A 15,763-nucleotide genomic window follows, 5' to 3' on the forward strand; every position below is an offset into this window, starting at 1 on the left:
TTTAAGAAAGGGAAAAGAAGTTACAGGGGACTAGCAGTTGCAGCCAGAGAGGGGAGTGAGAAGATGTGAGAGGAACAACTCCGCAGACACCAAGGTCAGTGAAGAAGGAGGAGGAGGAGGTGCTCCAGGCGCCGGAGCAGAGATTCCCCTGCAGCCCGTGGTGAAGACCATGGTGAGGCAGGCTGTCCCCCTGCAGCCCATGGAGGTCCACAGTGGAGCAGATATCCACCTGCAGCCCATGGAGGACCCCATGCCAGAGCAGGTGGATATGCCTGAAGGAGGCTGTGGCCCTGTGGGAAGCCTGCACTGGAGCAGGCTCCTGGCAGGACCTGTGGGCCCATGGAGAGAGAGGAGCCCAGGCTGGAGCAGGTTTGCTGGCAGGGCTTGTGACCCGTGGGGGACCCATGCTGGAGCAGTCTGTTCCTGAAGGACTGCACCCTGTGGAAGGGACCCATGCTTGGAGTAGTTTGTGAAGAACTGCGGCCCATGGGAAGGACTCACATTGGAGAAGTTCGTGGAGGACTGTCTCCCATGGGAGGGACCCCACGTTGGAGCAGGGGAAGAGTGTGAGTCCTCCTCCCCCTGAGGAGGAAGGAGTGGCAGAAACAACATGTGATGAACTGACCGCAACCCCCATTCCCCGTCCCCCTGTGCCGCTGTAGAGAATGAGGTAGAGAATTCGGGAGTAAAGTTGAGCCCAGGAAGAAGGGAGGGGTGGGGGGAAGATGTTTTTAAGATTTGGTTTTATTTCTCATTACTCTTCTCTGATTTGATTGGTAATAAATTAATTTTTTTTCCCCAAGTTGAGTCTGTTTTGCCCGTGATGGTAATTGCTGAGTGATCTCTCCCTGTCCTTATCTCGACCCACGAGCCTTTCGTTTTATTTTCTCTCCCCTGTCCAGCTGAGGAAGGGAGTGATAGAGCGGCTTTGGTGGGCACCTGGCATCCAGCCAGGGTCAACCCACCACAAAAAATCTCTATCGCCATGGAGCTGTAAAAGTTGTTTGAATTTAGTACCCTGTTGTGCTGTGTAAAGTGGAAAGCAGTTGCAGAGAGGACCTGGGGGTGGTGGTGAGAATACAGCTGATAGTGTATCCAAGATGAGCGCTGTTTGTATAAATGAGATTGAGCTGGATTATCACAGACCACATTGCATGTGGGTCTCTAATAATGGTGATCAAACCTTGAACACAATGATTGTTCCAGTCCATGTTCTTGTTTAGTCTAGCTTGTATAAGTATGGACATGTTTTAACATAGTGCTCACATAGCGTTCCCAGGAGTAAATTTGCCATTGTCAGTGAGTAGTGCGAAGTGTTACAAATCCCTGACTTAGTGTGCTTATTAGCTGGCTCAGGTAGTGGTTTCTGTGTAGCTGTGGCAGAAGACAGCTCAGTGTGAGGTGGTTTGCTTTCTGGACACACATTAGCAGCAGATCAGTTACACAGCCACAGAGAGTAGCCTGTAGCTTCCTTCCCAATGTGTTATGAGCCTGATCAGCAGCAGTGTGCAGACTTTTGTTCGCTACCTTCCTGGCCAGCTAGTTCAGCACTGTTTGAGGAGACTTAATATTTTTTGTGAGGGGAGAAAAGTCAGGTTAAAGGTAATCCTTGCATTACATTTGGAACTAGCGCTGCAGTAAAGGACGAACTTTGGCCGATACCCTGTGGAAGCCTTGCTAGATGCATTTGTAGAGCAGTTGAAAAACAAGGTCAAGACAAAGATTTAAGCCAGTATTAAACCTGGGTCAGAAGTGCAAGGAAGGGTGCGGTGAGACAGCGTGGACCAGTTGAACATGAGCCAAAGTAGGTCTGGGCAAAATTTAGCCATGCTTACCCTAGAATTTCTCCCAAGATAGCAAAGAGCCTCCTAGTCCTAAACTGGCAAATTCACAGAGCCGTCTCTTCTGTCCAGCCACTGATTTCCATCTTGAAACCTACAGATAGGCCTTCACATCCCAAGTCTTAAAAAGCAATCACAGGTCAGGAGTGATGAACAAAGTGCGTTTTCCTTGAAAATGCTGTTTTGGTTTGAAGAAAAACGTAATGGTGTCCAAGATGCAAATACCCTGTCCTTCCTAGAATAGCCACTGGGAGCTGGTTTCCTTTGGGAGACAGGTGAGCCAGGTTTAAGTACCTCTTTTGTCAGTCTGTCTTTTCCCAGGTGAGTGTGCTAACCCATCAAGCCTTCTGTCTCTTTCTTGCCTGCTGGGGCTTTTCCACTTTGTGTAACTCAAAACATTTTTAGTGCTATACCTCATGGTTAGTGCACTTACTGGGGATGTGGTAAACCCAGGATCAAATATCTTTTGCTCTGAGCTATCAATGCAGAAGTGATGAATTTTTGTCTCTCCTGCTGTGACAGAATAACCCATTTCAACTGCTGATCCTAATGAAGAACAGACTTTCTGAAGCCTTGCATTTCTACGTGATAGGAAGGGTTATCTGTATTCACAGCAGAGCTGGCATAAGACTGGGTTTTCAGCTCCTTTTCATTGTATCTGTAGTTTGCTTGTTCTTTTCTTCTTGCTCTTGTTAGCTTGCATTGATTGGTAAGTGGTAAAGAAGGAAGAAAAACACACAGTCCCAGAAAGCAAAGACAAAGAAAGAAATAAAAAAAAAAGCGAGACAATATTTTTCATTTCATTACCGTGCTTCTTCACAGCTCCTATTTTGACATTTAGAACAACATAATATGCATGTCTGTTCATTAGGTTCCTCAGTACTACATAGTGACAGCCACAGAGAAGAAAAAAGAAAAAAAGAAACAATCTTAAACATGAACTAACCTTTGCAGGCTAAATAACAAAGAAATGAGAACAGCAAAGGAGAAATTATTTCTGAAAAAGTAAATATAACCAAAATCATGGCCTTGCATAGGTTATTGAAATATCATTACAAAGGGGAAAAGAGAATACTGAACTCTAGGGCAGAGACAACTAATTTTCTACCCAATGACTTGTTTGTTTTGCACATATATGTTTGAGCAGATCTATTGCTAGTATTTGAACCACAGTAAATGACACAAGGAGACTGCTGAAACTAGAGACAGGTTTAAAGATATACAGGAGCTGATACAGGTCCACAAAAATGAGAAAGCTTCCTATAGGAAACCCCTTAAGTGTTTTGGAAATAGGATATCTGCTCCAAGTGGAGATAGCTAAGCTATTACCCAACAAACTGGTGCATATATATGCTGCAGTGTGGTGTCAAATACAAATATTAGCTTGGAAATGTTAAATGCTAAGATTTTATCCTAAATTTACTAAGAAACCAGGATATAGCAATATTATTTAGGGTTCTAGACATAGCTAGTCTGCAACTAACATGCATATTTAATGGGTCCAGGGATGCTTCTGCAGAAGGATTGTTAGAGCTATATCGACATCCTTGTCTCTAAATTGGAGAGACATGGATTTGATGGATGGACCGCTTGGTGGATAAGGAATTGGCTGGATGGTTGCACTCAAAGAGTTGCGGTCAATAGCTCGATGTTCAGGTGGAGACCACTGACGAGTGGCGTTCCTCAGGGGTCGGTATTGGGACTGGTGCTGTTTAACGTCTTTGTTGGTGACACGGACAGTGGGATTGAGTGTCCATGTGGACTCTCAAGCTGTGTGGTGTGGTCAACACACTGGAGGGAAGGGATGCCATCCAGAGGGACCTTGACAGGCTTGAGAGGTGGGCCCAGGGGAACCTCATGAAGTTCAACAAGGCCAAGTGCAAGGTCCTGCACATGGGTTGGGGCAATCCCAAGCACAAATACAGGCTGGGCGATGAGTGGATTGAGAGCAGCCCTGTGGAGAAGGACTTGGGGGTGTTGGTTAATGAGAACCTCAACATGACCAGGCAATGTGTGTTTGCAGCCCAGAAAACCAATCGTATCCTGGGCCGCATCAAAAGAAGTGTGACCAGCAGGTCGAGGGAGGTGATTCTCCCCCTCTACTCCACTCTTGTGAGACCCCACCTGGAGTACTGCGTTCAGCTCTGGGGCCCCCAACATAAGAAGGACATGGACCTGTCAGAGCAAGTCCAGAGGAGGGCCACAAAGATGATCAGAGGGCTGGAGCACCTCTCCTATGAGACAGGCTGAGAGAGTTAGGGTTTCTAGCCTGGAGAAGAGAAGGCTCTGGGGAGACCGTATAGCAGCCTTCTAGTACCTAAAGGGGGCCTACAAGAAAGCTGGAGAGGGACTTTTTACAAGGGCATGTAGTGATAGAACAAGGGGTAATGGCTTTAAACTGAAAGAGGGTAGATTTAGATTAGATGTAAGGAAGAAATTCTTTACTGTGAGGGTGGTGATGCACTGGAACTCTGGTTGCCCAGAGAGGTTGTGGATGCCCCCTCCCTGGAAGTGTTCAAGGCCAGGTTGGATGGGGCTTTGAGCAACCAGGTCTAGTGGAAGGTGTCCCTGCCCATGGCAGGGGGGTTGGAACTAGATGATCTTGAAGGTCCCTTCCAGCTCAAACCATTCTATGATTCTATATCAAAAAGAAGTATGATGGAATGCAGCTGAGTGCCCGTCCCCCATCCCCCCCATCAATTCCAAGAGAACTACAGCACTCCAAGATTGTGTGGGTTTTACTGAAATTTCTGGGGGAAGAAAAAAGAACAAAAGAGACATTTCAGCTCTCTGAAAGTGAAATATTTTGATTTCTCACATTGGCACTTTTAATTTTTTGTCGTTTCATATTCTTTTTGGGATGTCAGTTACAATTTTTTTCCTCAAGTGAGGAGATTAAAATTCTCAATGGAGTTTTCTTTCATGGAAGTTTTGAGATTTGTGAATTTTTCTCAGTTGGAAAAAAGTAAAAATCTGAGTAATTTGTGAAAAATAATTCTCAGTCTCTTTAGCACCAGTAATTACACACTGCTAATCTTAGTATTCCATAAAATTAGCCTGATTCTAATTCTTGGATTTTACAGATGGGGAAAGTGTTTCTTGATTCTTATATGATCTTCCCCAAGTTTACATCAGCCAGTGGCAAAGAATGGGGGGAAAACCCCACTGTTTTTCCTATTTACTGTTCCCAATTTCTATGTCTGCTATCTCCAGGTCTGCTTCTAAAACTACCAGATGTCAAAATAATTCATTAGGGGAAATATTCATTAGTCATTTACATCTCTGGTTCCTCTGGCAAGCAGAGGAGAGGGCCAAGAGAAGACAACAAGGCTTGGAAAAAGATATAAGCAACTGTCCAGCTGCTTTGCAGATCCAGGGGAGGCTCGAAGCCGAGGGTATGTGCAATTCCCACACCATAATGAAGATCTCCAAGCAGGTCTCCACACAGGCTGGCACTGAACCTCATTGAGTGCACTGCTACCTTCATCGGGAGAGTTGTTATTTAGAAAGGCTTTATGTGCACACCCCTTCCTCTTCCTTTTTCTCCCCCCTTAATTTTTATTTATTTGTTAAGTAGGGGATTTATAGACCCATTCAGAGGGTGCTGTGAGGGATGGCAGTGACATGGTTCTGTATCTGCAGCAGACAGCTGCTCTGCTGTCACTAATAAGCATTCCTGGGAGAGTGGAGATTGAAATTTAGCACTTATAAAGCCCCAATTGGCGCAAGCCTTCGTGAAGCATATGTGCCTGCTGCAGCTCTGCCATCTGATGCCTTGGCAGGTGGCTGGCGCTTCGCATGTTGGCCGCCTCTTCAAAGAGGGACCCTCCAAGCTGGAGGGAAGCACCTCCTGGACAGCAGTGGGGTTGTGCGTTTTGGAGAGCAGAGCAATCAGGGCGCCCTGGGGAGCAGAGGAGGGATCATGGCGGTTGTGTGAACCACCCCCACGTAGCGGGGGATGCATGTTGTCCTCTGGGCCCTGGGCCAAGGCAGGAGTCACCATGGGGCTATTTTACAGGCAAGTGACACTCGGAGGATTGGGGTCACTGTGAATTGATCTCCAGTTGCCACAGGGTGGGTGTTGTTGGGGGACATGGTGGAGACTGGGGTTGGTGGTCAGGGCACCTGGAGGGGCCTGGGGGTGGCTTGCCGCTGTGGGGCCGTGGGGCTGGGCTGGTGGGGGAAAATGTGAGGGAGCCACTGAGGAAATCGGGATCCGGGGACTGGGGGGATCACACAGGAGTTCAGGGCCGAGCTGGGCCTGGCGCTGGGGGGAGCCTTGGGGCAGGCCCCTGGTCTCTGCTCAGGGAGCCTCAGGGCTGCACTCTGCACCGCCACGACCAGGCCCCACGTGCAGCTCAGGGTGAGGGGCAATGCAGGCTGGCGGCTCCCCGCGGGGCAGCAGGGCAGGGCCTCGCAGCCAGGGCCTGTCCCACAGCCAGCCGGGGAGCAGGGCAGGCCGGGGGCAGCCCTGGGCATCAGTCACCTCCCTCGGGACGCTCTTGCACAGTCTTCATTTCTCTGTGGAGCTGTTTGTGCGGTGTCATTGAGATACAATGCCCCCCGCCTTGTCTTCTGCCTGATGGGGTTTGCATTTTAATAGCCTGAGTTTGCTGCCAGTTATTTATGGATAGCAGGATGAAGCTCTAATTTTGGACATAAAGCAGTAAGTGGGCGTAGTGGGAGGTGGGAAATTAAAATGGGAGCAGATAATAAGGGAGGCTGCTTTTCTTCTGAAGGATGTTTGGTGATGGTTGGCCCTGGTAAACCGCTGTTTTTTCAGGTGCCTCTCCTGTCTCCCCCATCAGCTGCACATGACTTGTGTTTGTGCCGATAGGAAATGCTTTGGGCAGCCTCTCTCTATGCTATGAGGGATTTAACAGAGTTGTGCTGTAGAAACAGATGTCTGTCAGATGTGTATACTCTGTCCCCTATACCTTCCTCTATTGTGGTAACTATGCGCTCGCTTATGCCCTCAGCTCCCACATCGCCATGGTTTTTCTGCTCTGTCTCACATGCTGAGCATATTGGAAAGAGACAGTTCCTGGTGTGGCTGGTTTGGGGCTATTGGTGTGTAAGAGGTAGGATGGCTTTTGGCTTTGGAAATGGCAGTGGTGAGGTCTGTTCCTCTCCCCCAGTGCAAGCAGCCACGTGGCTATTTCTCTGCCATGCTGGTGCCAGCTTGCACAGGGCTTATAGGGAGTGAATTCCCTCCAGTCCTTTGCTTCTCTGCCAAATTGGTTGAAGTTGGCGATGTTATCAAGGGAGCAGGAGGAAGTGTATATGTGAGCCTCATTTCTTAAGAACCCAGGCTGAAAATAATAAGAGGTATATAGATCAGGGTTTTTGTCAGATAAGAAGCGTTGTGCCTCTTTAATTTACTGCGGTTTTAATGGGATAGAGAGGAGGATAAGATATACAGTGACCTGGCAGGGAGAAATGCAAAATAAATTAGTAGCAATAGTAATGGTCTGGTAGTTTATGTCCCAAATGTAGGTCTTGTTAAAGGAGCCCATCATCTTGAAAGTCAGAAATTATTTTTTTAAGACATTAACAAAAGAGCAGGCTGCAACGTTTTGCTGGAAATTCTTTTTGCTAAAATTGCTTTCCTCCCCCCGGTAAGATAATTTTATTCTAGATGTATCTGTTTTGGCAGGAGGGAAAAGCTGTTTATCAAAAGAGCTAATAAAACTCCTAAACCTGGAAACAGTTCCATTCTGGCTAAATCTAAAATTTTTCACTGAAGTCATATAAAGGTTGGTTATTAGAGACATTTGGAGGTCCCTAGTTCAATGTCTTACTCCAAACAGGGTTATCACCAGCTATAGATCAGGTCAGCCATGACTTTGTCTAGCCAGATCTTTAAAACCTCCAAGGATGGAGGCTTTACGGATGTTCTGGGTAGCTTGTCCCAGTGTTGAGCTATTTGTTTTATGGAAATTTTTTCCTGATGTCTAGTCTGAGTCTCCCAGGCCAAAACTGGTGATCATTTGCTTGTGTTACATCATCTGCTACAACCAAAAGAGTTTGACTGGAGGTAGGCCAGTGGGTTGTCTGTGTACCACAGATGTGAAAAAGATCAGCAGTTTCAGTGCTTGTGAAACAAAGCAGAAAGTAATCACTATTTCTACTGCATACAGCAGATCTCATCTTGTCTCCTGAAACATTGTCTGGTATGTCAGCTCCTTCCTACTTACTGCACTCTGCCTCCTGGGGTTAAGGGAAGAACCTGTTGGTGATATCATACAGAGGAGCCGAGCAAGAAAAGGTCTGATTGGCTCAATATACATCTCTGCAAATACTTCCCGTGTCAGTTTGGGCAAATGCTTTTAACAGTTCATTCAATTATGTTAAGCACCCATTAAAGGAATCATAAGCCCTCCCTGGGGTCACTTCAGTTCTATGAGATTGTAGTTGTTTGAGACTAACCATGATTTCTTCTTTTGCCTTCAGGTGATTCTAATTCTGACAAAGCTGTATGACTACAACCTGGGAAGCATCACAGAGAGTTCTCTTTGGAGGTATGGAGATAAATTGAGTTAATAATTACCACCTTAAATAGGAAGAGCGTGATACAATTCTTTTATTGAATTTATTGGATTTTTTTAAATGTGCTGGAAGGTTTGTAGCTAAACCCTCTCTCTCTCTCTTCTTTCATACTCAAGGACAAAGAAGCTAAAGTCTGATTGTCTTGTTTCAGCTAGATAATGTACTTCATGGATGTGCTATCATTTGATTTCCCCTTTCCCATCTTATTCAGAATCAAGTCAACCAATTGGTTTATTTTTAGGAGAACTCAACAGCCTTAAGTCCTTGTTTATAATGAAGGATCTCATGGCTGTCTACTGCCCAAATGATCCTCATGAAGTCAGTGCTCCTAAGACTGGGGGAATACCTGTGAGCGAGTATGCAGTGTCTGTTTATTCCGAACTGATAGTCTTAGTACCAGATAATTGATTTCCACTTGTGTGATGTTAACTGCTAGACTGATTTATAGGGAATGCCTTGATACTTTAATGATTTCAAAGCATATCATGCACTCTGTGAACCAAAGGAAAGAGCTGGGCCATGGTCTATTTCTTAAGGCTGTTATTTGGATTCAATGAGAGCAGGTGGTGCCTGTTTTTATCTCTCTGAAAAATGGATCTAAGAGGTTTTTACTTCACATGCCCCTAGTAGTACTTTCATGAGCTGTAACGGATGAAAGGGAGATTTTTCTCGTGGTTGCATCTGTGAAACTTTGGTGGGAAGTCTAGGGGTTTTGTATGCAGGTCATTGATGGAGGTGGACAGGCTACCATCTTGATACAAGAAAACTTTGGGTATTTGAAACTAAAACTTCTTGTTAGGATGAACTTGTTTTGATAAATTTGCTTAGGAAAGGTTTTTCGTTTCCAAGGAAGAATTTTGGGTCAGAAGTAGAACAAATAACTTTTCTGTTCAAGGAACTGAGCAGGGTTTTAAGAGAATGACAGAGGAGGGATTTGACATGGAGTATATTCTGAACTCAGGCTAGTGCTCTACCCACTGGCCTGAAGAAATAAGAAAAAAAACCTCCAAGACAAAAAAAAAAAAACAAACCCAAAACCTAAAGAAAAACAAAACTTCGCAGATTTGTTCTGAACAGCAACAGGAACACTCAAAAGTATTAGTATTTTGTGGGGTTGGATAAAAGGTTTCTCATCCTGCTGTGGGGGGATAATCAGATGTTTCCATTTCATGTACATTGCTGCTATGGCTTGAGATCAAAAATGATCCAATTTTCTCTACTACCTTTGTCTTTACTATGGTGTGCACACCATAGTAAAGGGTTTTTCAGCACTGTGGCTTTGGCAATGTTTTTCTGAAGGGGGTTTGGGCTAGATTGTTTCATTTCTCAATAGTTTTGAGAGAGAATTTCCATAAATATGAAATATGTTATTTTTATTTCCTCTTGCTACCCTCAGTCATTTCACCCTGAGAAATATTCATCTGTTTCATCAGTCATTGGGGAAGGTATGGCGTTTCAGCATGTGGAGACACCTACTTCTCCATCGCTGACAGTGCTGAAGAACTATGTTATTCACGTGATGCAGTGCAGGATTGTGTTGAGATACTGGTTTAGGACTGAAAATAGGACAGCCGCATCAGAGTGGAAAACACGCTTCTTGTTGAGGTATATGAATGTGGGCACAAAATTGTGCTGACGACCTTATGCTGTTGTCTGTTTCAGAATTGGTTTCTGTGGAGCATGCCACAATGGCATAAATTTTACCCTGATTAAAAGAGAAGGGGCTGTGGGGATGTCACTGGAGCATGTACCAGAAGCTGGGGCCTTGGCAATGTAGCAGTCCTAGAGCTAGTGAGTGCAGTGCACTTTTCTGGACTTCGGACAGTCCTAATGTCAGAACGTGATTAACAACATAGTAATAGCCTGATTGTTTCCTCTAGCCCAGTATCCTATTACCAAAAAGCAGTCTAAGAAAGAATATATGAACAGGATTATCATATCTGACACTTCCTCCTAGTATTCCCCTAGCATTCATTCTTAGGGTTGAAGTTTAGGGTCCTTCCTCAACCTTCAGTTTAAAGTCTATCAGGGTCTGAATAATTTTTTTGGTTTTAGTATATACTAGGGGATTAATATCTCGTGAGCTAACTTTCTTAATATCTCTTGGAGTGTGTTAAAATTTTAATACCTGTGACATCTTAAAGCAAGGAATTCCATAGATTATTTGAGGAACCACTTGTCTTTGAACCCATCAGCTTCAGGTTCACTTGGCACACATCACTTGTCAGGACTTTGTTACAGTTGCATGGCCAACCATCCAGAATCCCTGGGCAAATGCTTTGGACTAGGAAATGTTGAAGGAGAAGCAGGATAGCTAAAATCAACCCCCTTGTCTTTGCAGTGTTCCATTATTCTTGATCGGCTCTTCAGTGCTCATGACTGCTCTGAAAGTTGCCAGTGCACTTCATTGTCATTCCTCGATCCTTTTGCCTTACATAAGCCCCAGGTGGTCACATTGTGCTCTATCATGAGTCTGGCTCTGCTGTTAGATCACCATGCAGGCATGCCTTCAGGTCACTAATAAATATCCCTATGAAGATCCCAGGGCAGCTTCTCTGTTCCTAGTGTGATGGAAAGAAATGACAAGACGGGCATACCTTATTATTTAATGCACCTGACAGAGGTTATTAGCTGTTGCTCCTCCTGGCTGCTTAAGTGACATATTAATTTAAAACTCCCTGCTTATTTGAAAAGGATAGAAAAAGCAGAATTGAGAGAAGGGGAGAAACATATCTTGCACTTTAATTTATTTCATGCCTCTAGGTTTGATGCTGGGGAATGGAAGAAAGCATGATCTCATGCCTGGCTTGGTTTCTGATGTCAAAAGTTCTGTTTCTGAAGGATAGAGGAGAAAGACAGGTAGTTCTGCAGGTACCAACAACTGAAGAGGAATCTTTGCCTTGAATACATTGCAAAGAAATACTACTCTTGCCTCCTGTGCCGAGTGCATTCTCAAAAGGTTGATGAATGATGAGGGGCTGTTTAGAAGCATGTCACAGGCACGAGTCATTTACGCTATAGCTGGTTATAAGCACATCTGTCATTCGAAAGTGTAGTTGGGTGATTTAAGCAGTCTTGTGACTGATGGGACTGTAACCATCTATAACACAACTATGCCATTGCCTACAAGATATGAATCTGTCTTCTTTATAAACACACTACTACCTGCTAGGATGGCATTTCTTTGTAATTTTTCAGCCAGTTTAACTACAGCTGGCTGCAGCACTAATGGATGGAGATCACCCTTCTAAAACTACCGATGAATTAAGAGACCACTGGTGACAGACATGAAGGGATGAAATACAGTAAGAGAAAAGAGACAGGGAGAATCTATACAATCTTCTAGAGTGCTGAGGCTCTGTGCTCACTGAGCTTTGGATGGCAAGTGAGCTGCTGCTTCTGTACATGGTAAATGAGATTTTACATCAGGCTGGGCCTGACTTTAATTATGCTGTTATCCTCTCAGCAGACTTTTTCCACAGTTTTAGTTGAGGGCTTTTTATTTACTTTTTGTTATTTTTTTTATAGAAGGGGAAGAAAATGGAGGAGAAAAGATTATCTGTCACTGAGCAATTAACTGAGTGTATTGGATTTATTTCTCTTCCTCTCCTAGATATCTCTCAGATCACAAAGAGGATTAAGCTGTGAGAGTTAGGAGATGTTTTTTACCACTGGAGTAAGATAAGCTTACGTTTCCAATAAATAAAAATGTCAGAATAGTGACTATGGTATCCGTGAGCTGCAGACAGCTGTGGGGGTGGACTAATCTTTTTTCTGTTTGTGTAAATATGATGCTCTGGAAAGATGTGCATGCAGGACATTTTCCCTCAGGGCCTTGAGAGGCTGACAAGCAATGAGTGCTGCCATTCACCTCTTTGCCTTCTTATAGCTCTGTATTTGGTCAGGAATGAGTAATTTCATGGAACTTGATGTAAAAATAGCAGTAATTAAACTTTGCTTTTCAGCCAGAAAGTAAGATATAGAGGTTGCTTGGTTTGAGAGCATCTATGTTCTAAATCTGTTGCTCTGTTAGTTCTGGAAGTTATTGATGATACTCCAACACTGTGCCTGAACTCTGAACTCCCCAGTTTAGGAGTGCTTAACACTTCCAGCCTGTCCTTCACTGCTCCTGGTTTCTACAGTAAGGAAGCTGTAGCACATATGCCATAAAGGAATCTCAAGGACTCAAAAAAATACCTATGCCTCATATACATCTAGCTTTAACTTCTCATATGTAAAGCAAGAGATATTAATAGTTGCCTTTTTTTTTTTTCCTGGAGAGCTTAGAATGGATTTAGCTAACTAGCATCTGCAATATTTTGAACATTGTCTGGTGATAAATATTACAGAGATCACAGCAAGATAAAAATTCTCAGAACTCCAAGGCTCTGTTTCTAGCTTTTTCATGGCCTTTTTGTTTAAACTTGAACTAGTGTTTTAACCCCTTCATCAGTTTACTCATCCCCACCTTCCAACACCACCACGGCACATCATCCTGCAACTCTGTCCTTTTAAGAAAGGAAATTGGGTATGTAAGCCAGAGAAGAATTAGAACCCTCAGAGCATCTCCACCTCTCAGTATAGGAATAACTTTCATTTACTCCATAGGACAACTTGATGAAATAAAGAATTCACTGTCCTTACTGGGTTCTTATCCTTTTCTGCTCTCAGCCACTGCTGGAGACAAGATATCGGGCTAAGGTAGACCAAGGTACTTGGTACTAAGGTCTAACTACCATTGTGTTATGTCTGTATGTTGGGTAGTCCCATAATCACCATTATGCATGAGAGTGTTTTGGTGAAAACAATTACTGTTGGAGATGGGTTTGCCATTAGTATGTTAGATAATGAAAAGGAGCAATGGAGCAACAGGAATGTGTTCTTTTCTCTTGCAGCTGCTCTAGAGATAGAAGCCTCAGGGCGAGAGGCAGATGTAGATTGAGGATCATATCTGAATACAACCTTGCAATATTAGCCAGATGATCTCTGTTAGACATCTTTCTCTCCCTTGAATCCCGTTGTTTGAAAAGTCTTGGCTGTGAGTTGACCCCAGCTATGTGGTTATAAATACTAAGATGCTTTGAAGCCTCACATATTTATGTTTCTGCATGCAATTTTCTGGCTCCTTGCTATGTAAGAATGCCCTCTCTACAGATCAGAGCTATAACCACCCATGTCATCTTCAGTATTGTTGACGTGTTTGTGGAGATTTTCTTCTCTAGACTAGAGAGTTCTTGCAACAGGAAACTTGAAAGATTGTCAGTATTTGCTTACTTCTTTGAAGGGAATTTCCAGGATTTGTCTGTTATTGTATTCATCATTCTCCTGCACATTTTATGCTGGTTCCTTACTTCTGTTTTGCAGATGGGCTGTTATCAACTCACATTTATTTTCCACCTGCTAAGCCACATTAATAAGGTCATAACTTGTGGCTTAGTGACACTGTGCTCAGCAACAGAAGATTAGGGCCTTTTAGCTGAAGTAGGTAGGAGAAGCAAATCCACATGAAAAGAACTGTGAGGGGCAGGAAAGTCTCATTAAGCACATTTTAACCAGCAGTTTTGTGGGAAAGGGGAACTTGAAAAGGACTATTTGAAATGCTTTTATCTATAAATATGGTGCTTCAGTTGCTCAGTGTGAGTAAGTTACTTTTCTTAACTGAATATCAGAGCTTGATAAATGCTGCTACATTATCTCTCATGGGCATTTAGTGAAATTGTAACAATGACATTTCCTTGTGTCTTTAATTTTTTTCATCTCCACTCCTGCAAACATATGAACCACTGGCTGCTCTGTGTATAGATGCTGGAGGGCATCTCGGAGGGAGGGAAGAATGAGTTTGCACACTCAGCTATTCGTGTAGGAAGCAGTATCTTTTTACGATTTGATCGCAGCGGGAGATCTGCTTGCACTGGAAGCGGGCTTAGAACGTGGATTTCATGCACTGACTGAGTGTGGAGCTGAGTGCAGCCTTTTTCCTGTGTGATGGGACCCTCTATTCAGCCATCAGGACCCCTAGGGACCTAGCAGTTTCTATAGCTATCAATTTTTTACATGAGGGCTCATTTTACCCTGGTGACTAACAGTAATAAAAACTTCTAGCACAGTCAACTCTTCTAGTTGGTTGCCAAAGTTTCCTGGGATGTTTTGCCTGCTATCAAAAAGAGCTCCAATAAAGCTGGAGAGGGGGGAAAAACAACCAACCGATCAAACAAAAAACCCACCCCAAAACCCAAAAAAGACCCACCTAGGAAACAACCCACAGCAGATGCTTAAATAAGGAATAAATAAGGAAACTTAAAGCTTATTGAATTTTACCACATTCTTACTTTCCCTGAAGAATGAGGGCCAGTACAACCCTTGCATTTTGCGGCCTAACGCGTGTGTTTAATCAATCTCAAGTAAGTTCTGCCTTGACATAGCTTAAATAATCATACCCTGATATTTTGAAGGATCAGATTTGGTTGAGAATTTAGTGATGTACTCCTCATTGCCTGGTCTGTGTGGATAAAATATTCAGCACTAATGACAATGCAAATTTATTAAGCATATTAAAAATGTGTTCTCTGCAGCCAGTCATGAAATGTAGGAGTGTTATCAAGTAAATCAAAAAGAACCCCAATGCATTTTCTGCATGAAAAAACATCTAAATCAAGGTAATGAATATTAATGCTGACATATATTATCAATATACTGTAAATAACAGATGCACAATGTTCATGCCACTTTATAGACATACAGGGTTTCAATGCAGTTTGTCATTCTTGTTCTGCAAATTAGAAGATGAACTTGCACATCTGTTTCCTAGACTGTACCTGCTTGCGCAAATGGTATTGGTAAAACATAGCAGAACTATCTCTGGTTCCGATCCACGGGGTTCATCCGTCTGTTGTGGCTGTGTAATAACTGCAGACAAGCTAGACTGGAGCTGATATGTAAGAGGAAAGACAAACAACACAGTAGTTACCAGTTCATAAACAGAAAGCAAAACACCCTTTATGTTCTGATATTTCCATCCCTTTCATACCTATGCAGTCACTCTTTCTTTTGCAAAGCTGGGTAAAATTGTACTTATCTTTTCAGAGGAATATGTGCTCCACTAATCACAAAAAGGAAAGAATGTATTTGGGGCTGAGCTTGGGTAAACAAAAAACTACTCCAGTTGAGTGAGTTATACTAGCTTGAGATCTGAACTCTAAGGTCTTCAGATCAAGGTCCCAAATATTTCTGCATCTGCACCTTGGGAATTATCCAGGCAAATAGTCAAAGTTTATTGTTACTGCAGAAAGAGCTGGACATGTCAATAGGTCTCTCTTGAAAGGACTTAGTGAAGCACCTGGAAACTGTGCTGTAAAAATGCATATTTAAATATA

At 43.5% G+C, this 15,763-nt stretch overlaps 1 protein-coding gene across 1 annotated transcript in view; it reads left to right on the forward strand.

The window, feature by feature from the left end:
- The window catches only part of SORCS1 (sortilin related VPS10 domain containing receptor 1), a 312,358-nt gene that overhangs the window by 87,982 nt on the left and 208,613 nt on the right, over positions 1–15,763 (forward strand). Inside the window, 1 exon segment of the mRNA XM_050898837.1 lies at positions 8,295–8,362. Within this exon segment, the coding sequence (XP_050754794.1) occupies positions 8,295–8,362 (68 nt within the window).

Source organism: Gymnogyps californianus, chromosome 6 (genome assembly GCF_018139145.2).
Source record: "Gymnogyps californianus isolate 813 chromosome 6, ASM1813914v2, whole genome shotgun sequence".
NCBI classification, from domain to species: Eukaryota; Metazoa; Chordata; class Aves; order Accipitriformes; family Cathartidae; genus Gymnogyps; species Gymnogyps californianus.